Consider the following 14,088-nt stretch of genomic DNA (forward strand, 5'->3'; position numbering starts at 1 on the left):
ACAGTCAGTCTGACCTCAGTGGTTGGAGTCCATTCAGGATAATTTTCCAGGATACTTGGAGGCACATGATATAACAGGCCTAAGTCTGGGGAAAACCTGTTTGAGGAATCCGTTGGAATCCTTTGATGAACTAACAGGCAGGATAGACAAAGGAGAGAAAGTGGACGTTGTTTGCTTGGATTTTCAGATGGTCTTTAACAGGGTCTGGCACCCATGAGCCTGCTTAACAAGATCACAGCTCGTGGTATTACAGGAAAGATACTACCATTGATCGAAGATTAGTTTACTGGCAGGAGGAAAAGAGTCAGAACAATTCGAGCGTATTCAGTTTGCTGCCAGTAAACAATGACATTCCACTGGGGTCAGGAATGAGACCCCCTCTTTTCGTGTTAGATATCAACGATCTGGATGACAGAATTGATGGCTTGGTGACCAGCTTTGCAGTTGATACCAAGGTATTTGCCGGACAGGTAGCTCAGCGTAAAGTGGGTGTCTGCAGAAGGACTCAGACCGGTTTGGAGGGCAGGCAATGAAGTGGCAGATGAAATACAGTGTAGGGACTGCAGTCTGCAGTCACATACTCAGGTTCTCTCAGCATTATGTTGCACGAACATTTTTAGCAAAACACTCCGACACAATACAGGTTTAATTTTGTTTCAGACAGAAATGCCATTTTAGTACTACAAGTAAAGTACATTTCCACAGTGGTGGAAAAGCGCACAGACACCCCGCGCCATCTGTAAAAACCCTTCAAACCCCTGCACCACTCCCCATCTCTGTAAACCCCTCCAACCCCTACAGCTCTCGCCATCTCTTGAAACCCTTCAAACCCATAACCCATAACAAACATAACCAGACAAACACATCCATATGCAGACACCCGCAGACTCACATAGGGACATACAGGCATACGCGCAGACACAGACAGTCACAAACACACACAGGCGTATATTACCACGTGAATAGACTTTTTTTCCATTGAGCGGGGGGCAGATTCAAACAAGAGGACATGAGTTGAGAGTTAAAGGGCAAAAGTTTAGGGTAACACGAAGGGGAACTTCTTTACTCAGAGAGTGGTAGCTGTGTGGAACGAGCTTCCAGCAGAAGTGGTTGAGGCAGGTTCGATGTTGTCGTTTAAAGTTAAATTGGACAGCTATATGGACAGGAAAGGAATGGAGGGTTATGGGCTGAGTGCAGGTTGCTGGGACTGGGTGAGAGTAAGAATTCGGCACGGACTAGAAGGGCCGAGATGACCTGTTTCCATGCTGTAGTTGTTATACGGTTATATGATTTAAAAAGGCCCATTATAATTAAACAGTCAAATGTGCACAAGTTGGAGACCAACTCTTCCAAAAGTAATATTCACCGATCCTCCTTCGACTGCGGCACCTTGCTCCAATGAATCCCGGTCCCCACCGAGTCGAATCCTACAACCGGCTCTCTCCAGCGTCTTCTCTCTTCATCTCCCGCTGAACAAAGAACCCAGTTCACCTTCCAAAGCACCCGTTATCTCTAACCGTAACCCAAGTATTGCTTCTCCAGAAACAGCATTATGTCAGCAGTTAAACCCTTCCCAGTGCGCTTGGCTTCGATTTCCAGCATCTTCAGATTTTATCTTATTTCCGTTGTGAATAAAACTGTGTTAGACCCCAGGAGAGACACAGCCCGAGAAATGACCCTTCGGCATGCACAGCCTGTGACCGTCATCTTCTACCAATGGCTCAGATCATCCTAGCTTTTATTTTTTTCACCATATTCCCTCTCTCATCACCGCTACGTCCCTCTGGAAAATGAATCCCTCGCACCAGAGTGAAGTGACCTACAGAGCCGTTGGTTTTCAGTGACAGAGGGGAAATGCAGCACCTAGCAGGGGGAAGAAATACTGCCGTCGATGGAGAACGGGCGGAATTCGCACTGAGCGCACAGAGATCAGATCGGGTCTGGTCCATGTCCGGAGTGAGCAGGCAACGCCGCAAAGAGGTTTAGCTGATCGCTTCCAACATCGGCTCGTTCACAGAAATCTTAAGTTCAACTGTGAGTGTAACCTATGTCCAATCAGTTGGTATCAACTCTGCGATATGTTTGCCTGCACAGTGAATGTCTCCACAAGGTCCAGGTATCATCAGCAGGAAGTCTATTTCTCAGTGTGTCCAGAGCAATATTGCGAGGAAGCCGCCTTTATTCCTCACTTCCCTGGGAGTTGTCCAGGATCTAACAAAGAATTTTAACGGTAACACGCTGTAGAAGCCGTCGATAGGCACTTCAATAAGGCCTGATGATTTATTCAAATTGCATGGCAATTTGGACTCTTCCTTCCCTACCCCCAATAACATGGCCTCCACACCTTCTGTGGCATCATATTCGAGTCCTCTTGAAATGAATGCAGGCATTGCATTACTACCGAATCAACCTCCAGGTCAGCCTTCAGGGAATACAGAAGAACACTCATTAGTCCATATACATCTCTCAATTCTGAATTTTGCGCGTGTGTCTGTGTGTTGGCGTGCCCGTGTGTTCTTTCTGTTTATGTTTTGGTGTGTGCGTCTGCGTGTGCCTATATATGTCCGTGTGTGTTTGTGACTGTCTCTGTGTGGGCCCAATGTGCCTCTGCGTGTGTCTGCATCTGATTGTATTTATCTGTTTATGTTTTGGTGTGTGCGTCTGCGTGTGCCTATATATGTCCGTGTGTGTTTGTGACTGTCTCTGTGTGGGCCCGATGTGCCTCTGCGTGTGTCTGCATCTGATTGTATTTATCTGTTTATGTTTTGGTGTGTGCGTCTGCGTGTGCCTATATATGTCCGTGTGTGTTTGTGACTGTCTCTGTGTGGGCCCAATGTGCCTCTGCGTGTGTCTGCATCTGATTGTATTTATCTGTTTATGTTTATGTTAGTTTGTACGTGGGCGAGCCTGTGTGTGTATCACATACACATAACAGACAGAGGCACCCATTTCCTTCCGAGAGATTGCCTGTAGCCCACGGTGACAAGTCACTAGACAGAGAAAATGTGTGCATTGTTTGATAGGTACCTGTGCGCACATAGTCGCCCCTTTAGATTGCTGCTTTTGATGGGTTAGGGGTGAGTCCTGAGAGAGCTAAACGAATGTTGGGACGGTGCCAAGTCACTGAAGAAAGTTCGTGGATATGAAAGTGTTTTTTCAACACCATAACTGGACATTGTCCTGGATACATTATTGGCAGAGTGTCTCAAATTCAAACAATGTCAAGACGTTGTAGTCCTAGGGACCATGGTAACAATAGGCGATTCAATATAATTTCAGAAGCTACAATTAGATATTCAACTTCAATATTTTGTGTTGTCAGATGTTCCTTTAAAGTACACATTTACAGTGGAAACACGTTGTAATTGACAAGACACCTTTGAAGGTTCAGACAACCTTGTTGGGTCCAGCTATTTCACACAGATGGTCAAAAAGCTTCTGAGAGCAAGAACACAAAACTCCAAGATCTCTGTTGTGAGCGTGGACACACGGACACGCCGGGAACGCATGGAGATTAATCATGTGTAGGTAGGTGGGATCCGGTTAATATGGCGACATGGTTGACACAGATACTGTGATCCGAAGGGTCTGTTCTGTGCTTTCATTTTTCAGTTCCAGGCAGATTTAACACGACTGGAAGGCAGTGGCATCGCTTTTCTGAGAGTATGCATTCCTCTCAATGGTGATGGGCATGTTTTAGACCCAGGACACTGTTTGGTACCCTTCACCCAAACAAGCTGAGGATGGTTGCTGGTAATCGGGAGTGGGAGATAAGGTTACAGTGAGATGATCTGTGATTACAATTGGTGGAGAATCAGGGTGGAGCCGCTGCTTTACTCTCAGCCGATCGACAGAAGTCGTACCGACACAACATGAGGTGGAGAGCTGGGTCTGATGGTGTTTGAAACAATATCCCCTTTGCTGGAGGAATGCCACTCGGAATTTACACCCTTTACTGCCACCATAATTTCTGTTGTTTGCAGTTTCACAATTAATCACGATGTTGCACCAAGGGAATTGCACTTGTCTGACGTAATCGGACTGTAAATAATTTAAAACATTTTTATTTTAAAATCTGGTGAAATCTGTCCCAGTGGAGTCGCTGGATGGTATTAAACATCCCAGACAGGTACCGCCTGAACATTTCACTCCCAGAGATCGCCCGTAGCACGCGGGGACAAATCACCGGCCAGAGAAAATGCCCGCATTGTTTGATAGCTACCTGCTTGTGGATAAAGTATTGAACGTGTTCATCGCCGTCAATGGAGTTCCTGGTGAGTGAGCGGAGCAATTAATGTTTGGTATTCCTGTGCGTTAACCGATATGAAGCTGTTTATGATCATTTTACAACTTGATGTTCATTGAACAAACATCCATAAGGCATAGGAACAGAGATAGGACATCCGACAGTGCCTTTGATCCTGTCAAATCAACATTCTCATTTTTCACATTTAATGACAAACAAAACTAGATCTCTATCTTTCCTCCAGATCACGGGATTAACTCAAACGTTTCTCTCGCTTTCCAATTGAACCTTTTCTAGCGTGGTACCTTGGCGGGGACAGGGGGTCAGGCAGTTCTCCGGGACTGAGTGACCGGCAGAGTTATGCATTGTGATGTCGACTGTTTGCGTTATTGATCAGAGTGAAAACTTGGTCCTTTGATGACACCTTGTCCAGGGTTGCCTCAGTGTTGTGGACAGGCAGGTGTGGGAAGGTGTGACTGAGAAGGTTTTAATGGCATATTGTCCAGGGTTGCCTCAGTGTTGTGGACAGGCAGGTGTGGGAAGGTGTGACTGAGAAGGTTTTAATGGCATATTGTCCAGGGTTGCCTCAGTGTTGTGGACAGGCAGGTGTGGGAAGGTGTGACTGAGAAGGTTTTAATGGCATATTGTCCAGGGTTGCCTCAGTGTTGTGGACAGGCAGGTGTGGGAAGGTGTGACTGAGAAGGTTTTAATGGCATATTGTCCAGGGTTGCCTCAGTGTTGTGGACAGGCAGGTGTGGGAAGGTGTGACTGAGAAGGTTTTAATGGCATATTGTCCAGAGTTGCCTCAGTGTTGGGGACAGGCAGGTGTGGGAAGGTGTGACTGAGAAGGTTTTAATGGCATATTGTCCAGGGTTGCCTCAGTGTTGTGGACAGGCAGGTGTGGGAAGGTGTGACTGAGAAGGTTTTAATGGCATATTGCCCAGTTTTGCCTCAGTGTTGGGGACAGGCAGGTGTGGGAAGGTGTGACTGAGAAGGTTTTAATGGCATATTGCCCAGTTTTGTCTCAGTGTTGGGGACAGGCAGGTGTGGGAAGGTGTGACTGAGAAGGTTTTAATGGCATATTGCCCAGTTTTGTCTCAGTGTTGGGGACAGGCGGGTGTGGGAAGGTGTGACTGAGAAGGTTTTAATGGCATATTGTCCAGTTTTGTCTCAGTGTTGGGGACAGGCAGGTGTGGGAAGGTGTGACTGAGAAGGTTTTAATGGCATATTGCCCAGTTTTGCCTCAGTGTTGGGGACAGGCAGGTGTGGGAAGGTGTGACTGAGAAGGTTTTAATGGCATATTGCCCAGTTTTGCCTCAGTGTTGGGGACAGGCAGGTGTGCGAAGGTGTGACTGAGAAGGTTTTAATGGCATATTGCCCAGTTTTGCCTCAGTGTTGGGGACAGGCAGGTGTGCGAAGGTGTGACTGAGAAGGTTTTAATGGCATATTGCCCAGTTTTGCCTCAGTGTTGGGGACAGGCAGGTGTGCGAAGGTGTGACTGAGAAGGTTTTAATGGCATATTGCCCAGTTTTGTCTCAGTGTTGGGGACAGGCAGGTGTGGGAAGGTGTGACTGAGAAGGTTTTAATGGCATATTGCCCAGTTTTGTCTCAGTGTTGTGGACAGGCAGGTGTGGGAAGGTATAGCTGAGAAGGTTTTAATGGCACCTTTCCCAGATCTGCAGCAGTGCTGGGGACAGACAGGTGTGGGAAGGTGTGACCTGGAAGGTTATACTGGGACCCTGTCCTGAGCCGACCCACTGATTTGTATAGACGGCCCTCCGGGAGGGTGTGACGGAAGGGATTCAATGGGACTTTGCCCAGAGATGTACTAGTGCTAGGTAAAGACAGATTTGTAGGGAAATGTGACGAGGAGAGTTTTAGTGGGACCGTGTCTAGAGTGGCCCCGGTGTTTTGGACGGGCAGATATTTGGGACGGGGTGACTGGGAGGGATTGAGTGGGACTTTGCGCGCTGTCGTACCAGTGCTGGGAACAGGCAGCTCTTCAGGAAGGAGTGACGAGAAGAGCTTTAGTGGGACGGTCTCCAGCGTTCTCCCAGTCTTGGGGACGGGCAGCTCTCCAGGAGGATGCGACTGTGAGCGGTTTACATTTTACAGTTCACTCTTTCTGAGTTATTGATCCGAGTGAGGACGTGGTCCTGTGTTTTATGTCTCCCCTGTGAAGTCTGTCACAGTCGAATTCCACGACCAGTTAGTTAAAAAATGGATCTGATCACCTGAACCAGTATCCATGGATCTACTGCCGTGTATTATCGAATTGAACTGCGCTGTGGAACTAACCCATTAACGGAGTCACTCCGCATCTGATCACTAAATTGTTCCTGCTTTCGCTCCGAGACCTGTTCGGGTGCTTGTTCAATTCCATGATCGCTGCTGGAGCTGCTGAGGTTCCCCAGCACTTTGTGAGTTTTGTTTCCCTCCGGATCCCTCTTCGGCCCCGTCAGATGCTATTTCCAGAGGCCGGGTCAGTGAAACCGGCCCCATCAGGGACTAGAATCGGCATTAGTACAGATCGGTGCTGCTCATGAAGATTGCCCACACATCGCCTTATCTCCACAATGAGGAAGGCAGGTCAGAGACAGTGAGACCCGTGTTTTGTTTCAGATGACCAGCCGTTCACCTCCTGTCGCACTCCGGGTCTTTGGCTGAAAGCAGATTCCCTGTCCATTCCCGGGGCCTGTTCTCTTCTTTCCTCCTGCAGTGAATTTCGTGGCGATTGTGATCCTCTCCCGGGGAAAGTGCGGCCTCTCTACCTGCACCACTCGCTACCTGGTGGCCATGGCAACGGCGGATCTACTCACCATTGTCACCGAGGTCATTTTATTTCGAGTCATATGTAAGTACTTTCCGTGGACTTTACTAAACACTACCCCGATGTGCAGAGTTATCGAGGTACTGAGGTTCACAGCCACATACTGCTCTGTCCGGTTCACCGTCATGTTCACTTTCGATCGGTTTGTCGCCATCTGCTGCCAGAAGCTGAAAACAAAATATTGCACCGGGAAAACTGCGGCTGTGGTTCTCACAACAACCGGTGTGCTATCCTTCCTGAAAAACGTTCCCCGCTTCTTCCTCTGGGAACCCAGAGAGATAATCGACAATGTACAGTGGTTCTGTAAAGTCATGGACTATACTCTCACCGACCCCTGGTGGGTAGGATATGACTGGCTCGATACGGTTTTAAGTCCGCTCATCCCTTTCGTTGTGATTCTGCTGCTCAACGCTCTGACAGTCAGAAACATTTTAGTGACCAGTCGCCTCCGTAAGGGACTGAGGGGTCAGAGCAAGGCGGAGAACCGCAGTGACCCGGAGATGGAGAGCAGGAGGAGGTCTGTGATCTTACTTCTCACCATCTCCGGAAGCTTCATCACCCTGTGGCTGACGCTGGTTGTAAATTTCATGTATTATGAGATGAAAGGAATAAGATTCATGTATTTCAATGATTTTGAATGGATCTTTCACCGCGCCGGGGTTTTGCTGAAGAATTTCAGCTGCTGCACGAACACATTTATTTACGCGGTCACTCAGTCGAAATTCAGGGAGCAGGTGATCACCGCGATGAAATATCCGGTCGCTTCGGTGCGACGGGTCATTAATAAAGCCGCGTCCTGACCACAACCCAGATTCGTAGCTGGATCCCAAGTGTTATTTCCGGGCGAGTTGTCCAATAGACCGGCAACGCCAGGACATTAGTATTGTTGACCCTAAGAATAGGAGGGGAAGTTATGGAGAGAGAGGTAGGCAGAGGCGCGGTTGTGAGGGGAGTCGTGGGAGAGTGTTTGAATAAGGTGATGAAACGATAGCGGGGTGCGCATGGGGTTCGTGGGATTGTGAGAACGAAAGAGATATTGCGTGTGCGTGTGAGAGAGAGAGAGAGAGAGAGAGACAGACAGAGAGAGGGGAAGAGCGAGATATGGTTAAACCGGAAGGAGTGGAGAAAAGATTTAGGAGGATGTTACCGTGACTTAGGGGTCTGTGTTATAGGGAGGCATTGTTTCATTATTTCATGGAACTTCGGTGACTGAGATGCCAGCAAATGCAAACGATTAAAATGACCAGAGATTCAGGTAAACTGGACGGAGACAGGTCAAGTTCCCGCTGTCGACTGGACTCTATAATACAATCCCACTTGTGTGACCCATCCTGTTGTTAAATTCTACCCACTGTCACTGTGTGGCTGGAGTTGAGGGATTAGAGGCAATTCACGTGCATTTTCGTTGGCTGAAGTGGCGGGTCCCTTTACTGGGATCAGTGTACGTTCACTCCGAGTTCGTAGGATTATGTGAATAAAACGCGCCCGAGTCGTTTTATGTGCTTAATAAAAGTTGCAAACATTCAGTTGAATTACGAGGAAAACGATTGCGGGACTGAAGGGGCGGGTATAAATTCTGGGATCAGCGCACATTTACTGTGAGTTTGTAAGATTTTGCGAATAAAACGTGCCCCCTTCGTGTTATGTGCTTAATAAAAACTAGAGGCCTTTACTTCCTTTACGAGGAAACCAAAAAAGGAATCCCCTTACAGTCTCGTGATTACGTCACGCACCACCTCTCACTGCGAACACAACAACTCAATGACGGTGTTTGAGAATTACGTCACACCGCTTCCATTATCGACCACTTATGCCATTTGCCACCATTAACATTACCTACAATTGAATCTGCCAACAGAGCCTGTGGTCGCAGAGTTGCATCGTCCTCAGTGTTGGGATCTCACACACAGTCACTGTCTCAGTCTCCTTTTGATTCGAGTCCTCCGGTCCCGGCAACCAAATTCGTGAATCATTTCTGCGCCTTTCTAGATTAATTACGTCCTTCCTGAGGCGGGCGACCAGAGATGCGCACAGTACTCCAGCTGTGGTGTCGCCAGCATGGAAAAATACAACAGGGGAACAGGCCCTTATGCTCACTGCGTTGTTCTGAACCAACCGAAATGACAATTTCATGAATAACGACGCCTGCAGAAGGTGCACATCCTTCCATTCTTACACATTCATGTGGTATCTGATAACCTCCATCGAATCGCCCTCCACCATCACATTCGGCAATCCTTCCAGACACCCGCCACGATGAGAATGAAAAAAACAACTTGTAAAGGACATCTCCTTTAAACATTCTGAGTCAGCGTTAACATCACTGGCTTGCATAACTTGTTTTATTACAGCAGAAGTGGACGGAAATGATGCTGAATGACACGAAATTTAATAAATAAATAGATAGATAGATAGATAGTGCGGAAAAGGACTAAAGGAGTCTCGACCAGAAACGTCGACTGCACTTTTTTTTTCGATAGATGCTACCCGGCCTGTTGAGTCCCTCCAGCATTTTGTGCGTGTTGTTTTGGATTTCCAGCATTGGAAGATTTTCTCTTGCATGTGATGTAGTTTCCCCCTTTCACTTTAAATGCATGCCCTATGGTATTAGACATTTCTTCCTTCAGGGAAAATAGATGCCGTCTGCCCACTCTGTCTGTGCATCCCATATTCCCAGACTCTTCTGTGTGGCCTTTCTCAGCCTCCGCTGCTCCGGAGAAAACATCCCTAGGTTGCCCAGTCTCCCCTTATCCAGGCAGCATCCTGTTAAGCCTCTTCTACGCACCGTCCAAAGCATCCTCATTTTCCTCTGATAGGCCAGATGCGGTTCAAGGAGAGATTTATAAAACTGCAACATAACAACCTGACACTGGAACTCAGTGCCACGACTACTGAAAGCAAACAGGCCGTACGCCTTCTTTACCATCCCGTTATCCTGTGCAGCCGCTGTCAGGGAGCTATGAACTGGATCCCAAGGTCCCTCTGTAGATTAACACCAGACATCAACACAACCCGATCTCACCCCATGACATCTACCCAGCAATCCCGGTGAATCTCCTCTGCAGTCTTCCAGCACAAAACATCTTTTCTGCCGAATGCTAACCAGAACAGAATGCACAATAGTCATAGTCATAGTCATAGTCATAGTCATACTTTATTGATCCCGGGGGAAATTAGTTTTCGTTACAGTTGTACCATAAATAATAAATAATAAAGGGAGGAGCTGTAAAGTTTGATGGCCACAGGCAGGAATGACTTCCTGTGACGCTCTGTGTTGCATCTCGGTGAATGTCAAGAAACTTAGCAGGTCATCCAGGATTTATTGAGATATATAGATTCGATATTTCGGACGAGATCCTTCCCTTTTAACGTTCACACGGGCCCTTCAGCCGAGTCTTTCTATGTGGACCAGGTGACGACCTAAACTCGTTTCATCTGCCGACGTCTGACCCATCTCCTCTGAAAAAGGAATCAGCTTGAATGTACATCTCAATCGCTTTGGCACCTGGGCTGAAGGGTATTTTCCCGACTGGAAAAGTCTGTGACTAAACTTTCAGTATCCAGTACGTATCGAAAATGCCTTTTAAATTTGTACCGCCCCAGTAAGGAGATCGTGCCCTGTCTCTGAAAGAGCGTTAAGGTGGATAATCTTCCAGAGCCTGGGGGGCTACACTGCACCTTATTGAGAGACCCAGCAGATGACACTACTGGGGACTTCAGCAGTTTGTGTTCTCTCTAACCACAAACAAATTCCCAGAAAGCCAGTGATAAAAGTTATTACAGCATTGAAGAGGCCGGGTGGATGATCCTGGAAGGTAAGGACCCACCTCACGTCAGGGATATGCACATTACTGCGGAGGATTCTTTGGGATAGGATTAAGAGTTATCGAAGTAGACAATCGTTCCCCATGTCGTTTCCTTTCAATGCGAGTCAGCAGCGGGTCTCCACAAAGCGCAACAAACATTTCAGGTTGGAAGTACTTGTGTGTGTATCCTTTATCGACCTCTAGAGAGGGGAGGAAAATCGGTGAGAGATGGACATTCCTTCGCCCCTCTCCACCATTCCTACCAACGCTACACCACTTCGCATACCCTCCACCCGCCTCCACAGCCCTCCCCAACTCCGTCACCCCTACCTGCCCTGCGCCGCAATCAGCCTCTGTGAACTCCTCTCTCCCGTTTCCAGTTCAGAGCCTCGGTCACCCCTCCACTCGCTATACACTTTAGCGTATCTGTCGCACCCTCCCATCCCTACAAACAACCCCCCTCCTCCGGCACCCCTCCTCCCGTACGCCCACGCCGTCTCCGACAACCCCTCACTCCTCTATACAGTTCCCGCTCTCCGTCATCCCCTCCCCTCCCGCCACATGTCAGCGCGCCCGTCACTCCCTCGCTCCCCTGAACCCCTCCCCGGTTTACTCGTCTCTGCGCTGAACCGAGACAACAGTGACGACTGTCTCGTGGCCGTGCACGCTCGTGCACTGTAGTTGCTTGCACGATATTTCTCTCAGTGCACATTTGGTGTTTGATTTTTTCCCTTTGCTTTGCGGAGAGTTTGATATTGTGCAGGAATGCCTGAACTGTGGCCAGTTAGAGGATGAGGTGTTGTTCCTCCAAACTGTTTTGAGCTGTGACAGGGTTTCTATCAGACGTCACCAGGAGACTAAAATTATCCCAGCTGAAATGTCCTTCATTTCTTGACGTGCTTTGTAAACTATTAACAGGTAGAAAAGGCAAAGGATTTGTGTATGGGAAACTCAAACACAACAGCACGTTAGTCCCGCTGTATCTGTCAGTTCACCAGCGCTTGAATGCCGCCGATCCTTGAATGTGGAGACGGAGATGCTGGAGAAGACAGCGCCCCACTCGCTACAAGGAGAGCCCGATCACGTGTCCATGTCTGTGATCTGATTGGATACATTGCCATGACGTTATAGCAGTGTGACGTCATTCACTGGCTCTCATTTTGGAAGGGATTCAGTGGGACATCCCAGATACACCAACAGCTTCTCACTGGGAAGCGGCCGTTCACCTGCTCCGTGTGTGCGAAGGGACTCATTCAGTTAACCCACCTTGTGATGCTCCGGTGAGTTCACAATAAATAGAGACCACATTTCTGTCCGGAGTGAGTAAAGAGTTTTACTCAATCATCCCAGCTGCTGCAACACCAGCAAATTCACATCAGGGAGGAAGGTCAAATCCGCTCTGTGTTAAATGTTTAACCATCACGGTGACTGAAGGCAGCTGCAGGTTCATGAGGGATTGTTACTTACAGATTCTGCAGTTCTTGCGGCTGCTCATCGCACCCAGGACTGAACCCTGGTCACTGAGCATTGGAGGAATCTGTTCTGCTGATGTTAGCCTTAAACTAGACTGATGTTTAATATTGTGGATCTTTGAAAGATAAATCAGTTCTGTATCATATCCTGTGTACTTACAGTCTCTACCACACTCACAACGTACACTAGAGAGGCCACTCAGCCCGTCTGATCCCTGCCCATGTTTCTGTTCCATATCAGTATATGATCCTTGCCGTTCCCCTCTCACCCTCCCTGTGATGACAGGTTGCAGCCAGTCATCACTGCGTGGGATAGGAGACTTCCCTTGAATTTCATAAAATTCATAGAAATCATAGAAATCTACAGCACATTACAGACAATTTGGCCCGAGGTTGTGGGTAACTTACTCTAGAAACTGCTGCGAATTACCCTACCGCATAGCCCTGCATTTTCCTAATCTCCATGTACCTATCTAAGAGTCTCTTAAAAGACCCAATTTTATCCGCCTCTACCACGTCGCTGGCAGTGCATTCCACACAGACACTACTCTTTGTTTAAACAAAAACTTAGCTCTGACATCTCCTCTGTACCTCCTTCCAATCACCTTAACCCTATGCCTCCTCATGTTGGCCGTTTCAGCCCTGGGAAAAAGCCTCTGACTATCCACACGACCAATGCCTCTAATCATCCTATACACCTGCATGAATTTCCTGCATGATTTTCTCCAGTCTGCATAAGACGATGAGCTCACTGTGGTTTTGATTTTCCCCAGGGCTCAGGACGAAGTTGGTTAAACTCCTTCTTCCCTGCTGTTTTCAATGTTTGGGTCATTTTCACTCATTTCAAAGGACTGTGCTTCAGACACCTGGGTTGTTGCAATGCACCTCTAAAGTTTGGCAGCAGACTAGCGAGTGAATCTTTGAATGTGCAGAGTCAGAAACCAAAGGGTTGCCAGCCTGATTCAGGGCTCTGGGTCTCAAGAGAGAGATGGGGTCTGGAGTTTACGAGGAGGAAGAGAAATGAGACCAGCATGATATGGCAACAAATGAAAGATCAGAAACATTTGGAAACTGCTTGATCGAAAAAAAGATGGTTATTTTTTTGCAAATTACTGGTGGAAATCAACAGATCAGGCAGCAAATGTGGAGAGAATAAATAGACAACATTTAGGCCGAGACCTTTCAGCATGCCTAGACTGTATTCTCCTCTGCTTAGCTGCTGCCTGAACTGCAGAGTTCCTCCAGCATTTTGTGTGTGTGCGTCTCTGTATTTCCAGCAACTGCAGAATCTCTTGTGTTTCATATCTGCATTTGTAAGAGGATTGTACTTTGGCATTAGATACACGTTAATATTGAGTAAATTGTTTATGGGAGCCACTTTCTGCGTTAAAACAGCTGCTGAATTTTCTATACACACAAAAAAACTGAGATATGGACATGAAACCGGTGTTTCCAGAAACTGTTAATGGCACCGTGATTACCCATAAAACCCTGCGTCTAAAGTTTCGCTGCCTCTGAAGCGCCGATCAAGTGCGCAGGCGTCTGGGTTGATGACGTTCGAATTCACGCATGTGCACAGCATACAGTGGGCCTCAGGAGGATTGGTACAGGTAAGAGGAAATTTGCGGGCGATTATTTTCAACACCGACTTCGGGACAATTGCTGTGACTCCGGACACCGTGACCCGCAATCCCGGGACAGTCCTGCTCTCTTCCCTCTCTCTCAGCCCCACCA

At 47.7% G+C, this 14,088-nt stretch overlaps 1 protein-coding gene across 1 annotated transcript in view; it reads left to right on the forward strand.

Moving 5' to 3' along the window:
* LOC134341958 (gastrula zinc finger protein XlCGF26.1-like) overlaps window positions 1–14,088 on the forward strand; it is a 35,654-nt gene that overhangs the window by 10,380 nt on the left and 11,186 nt on the right. Inside the window, exon 3 of the mRNA XM_063039910.1 lies at window positions 5,583–5,592. Coding sequence (XP_062895980.1) covers window positions 5,583–5,592 — 10 coding nt within the window. The remainder of the gene's footprint in view (window positions 1–5,582; window positions 5,593–14,088) is intronic.

The sequence above is a fragment of the Mobula hypostoma genome, unplaced genomic scaffold (assembly GCF_963921235.1).
Source record: "Mobula hypostoma unplaced genomic scaffold, sMobHyp1.1 scaffold_42, whole genome shotgun sequence".
NCBI classification, from domain to species: domain Eukaryota; kingdom Metazoa; phylum Chordata; class Chondrichthyes; order Myliobatiformes; family Myliobatidae; genus Mobula; species Mobula hypostoma.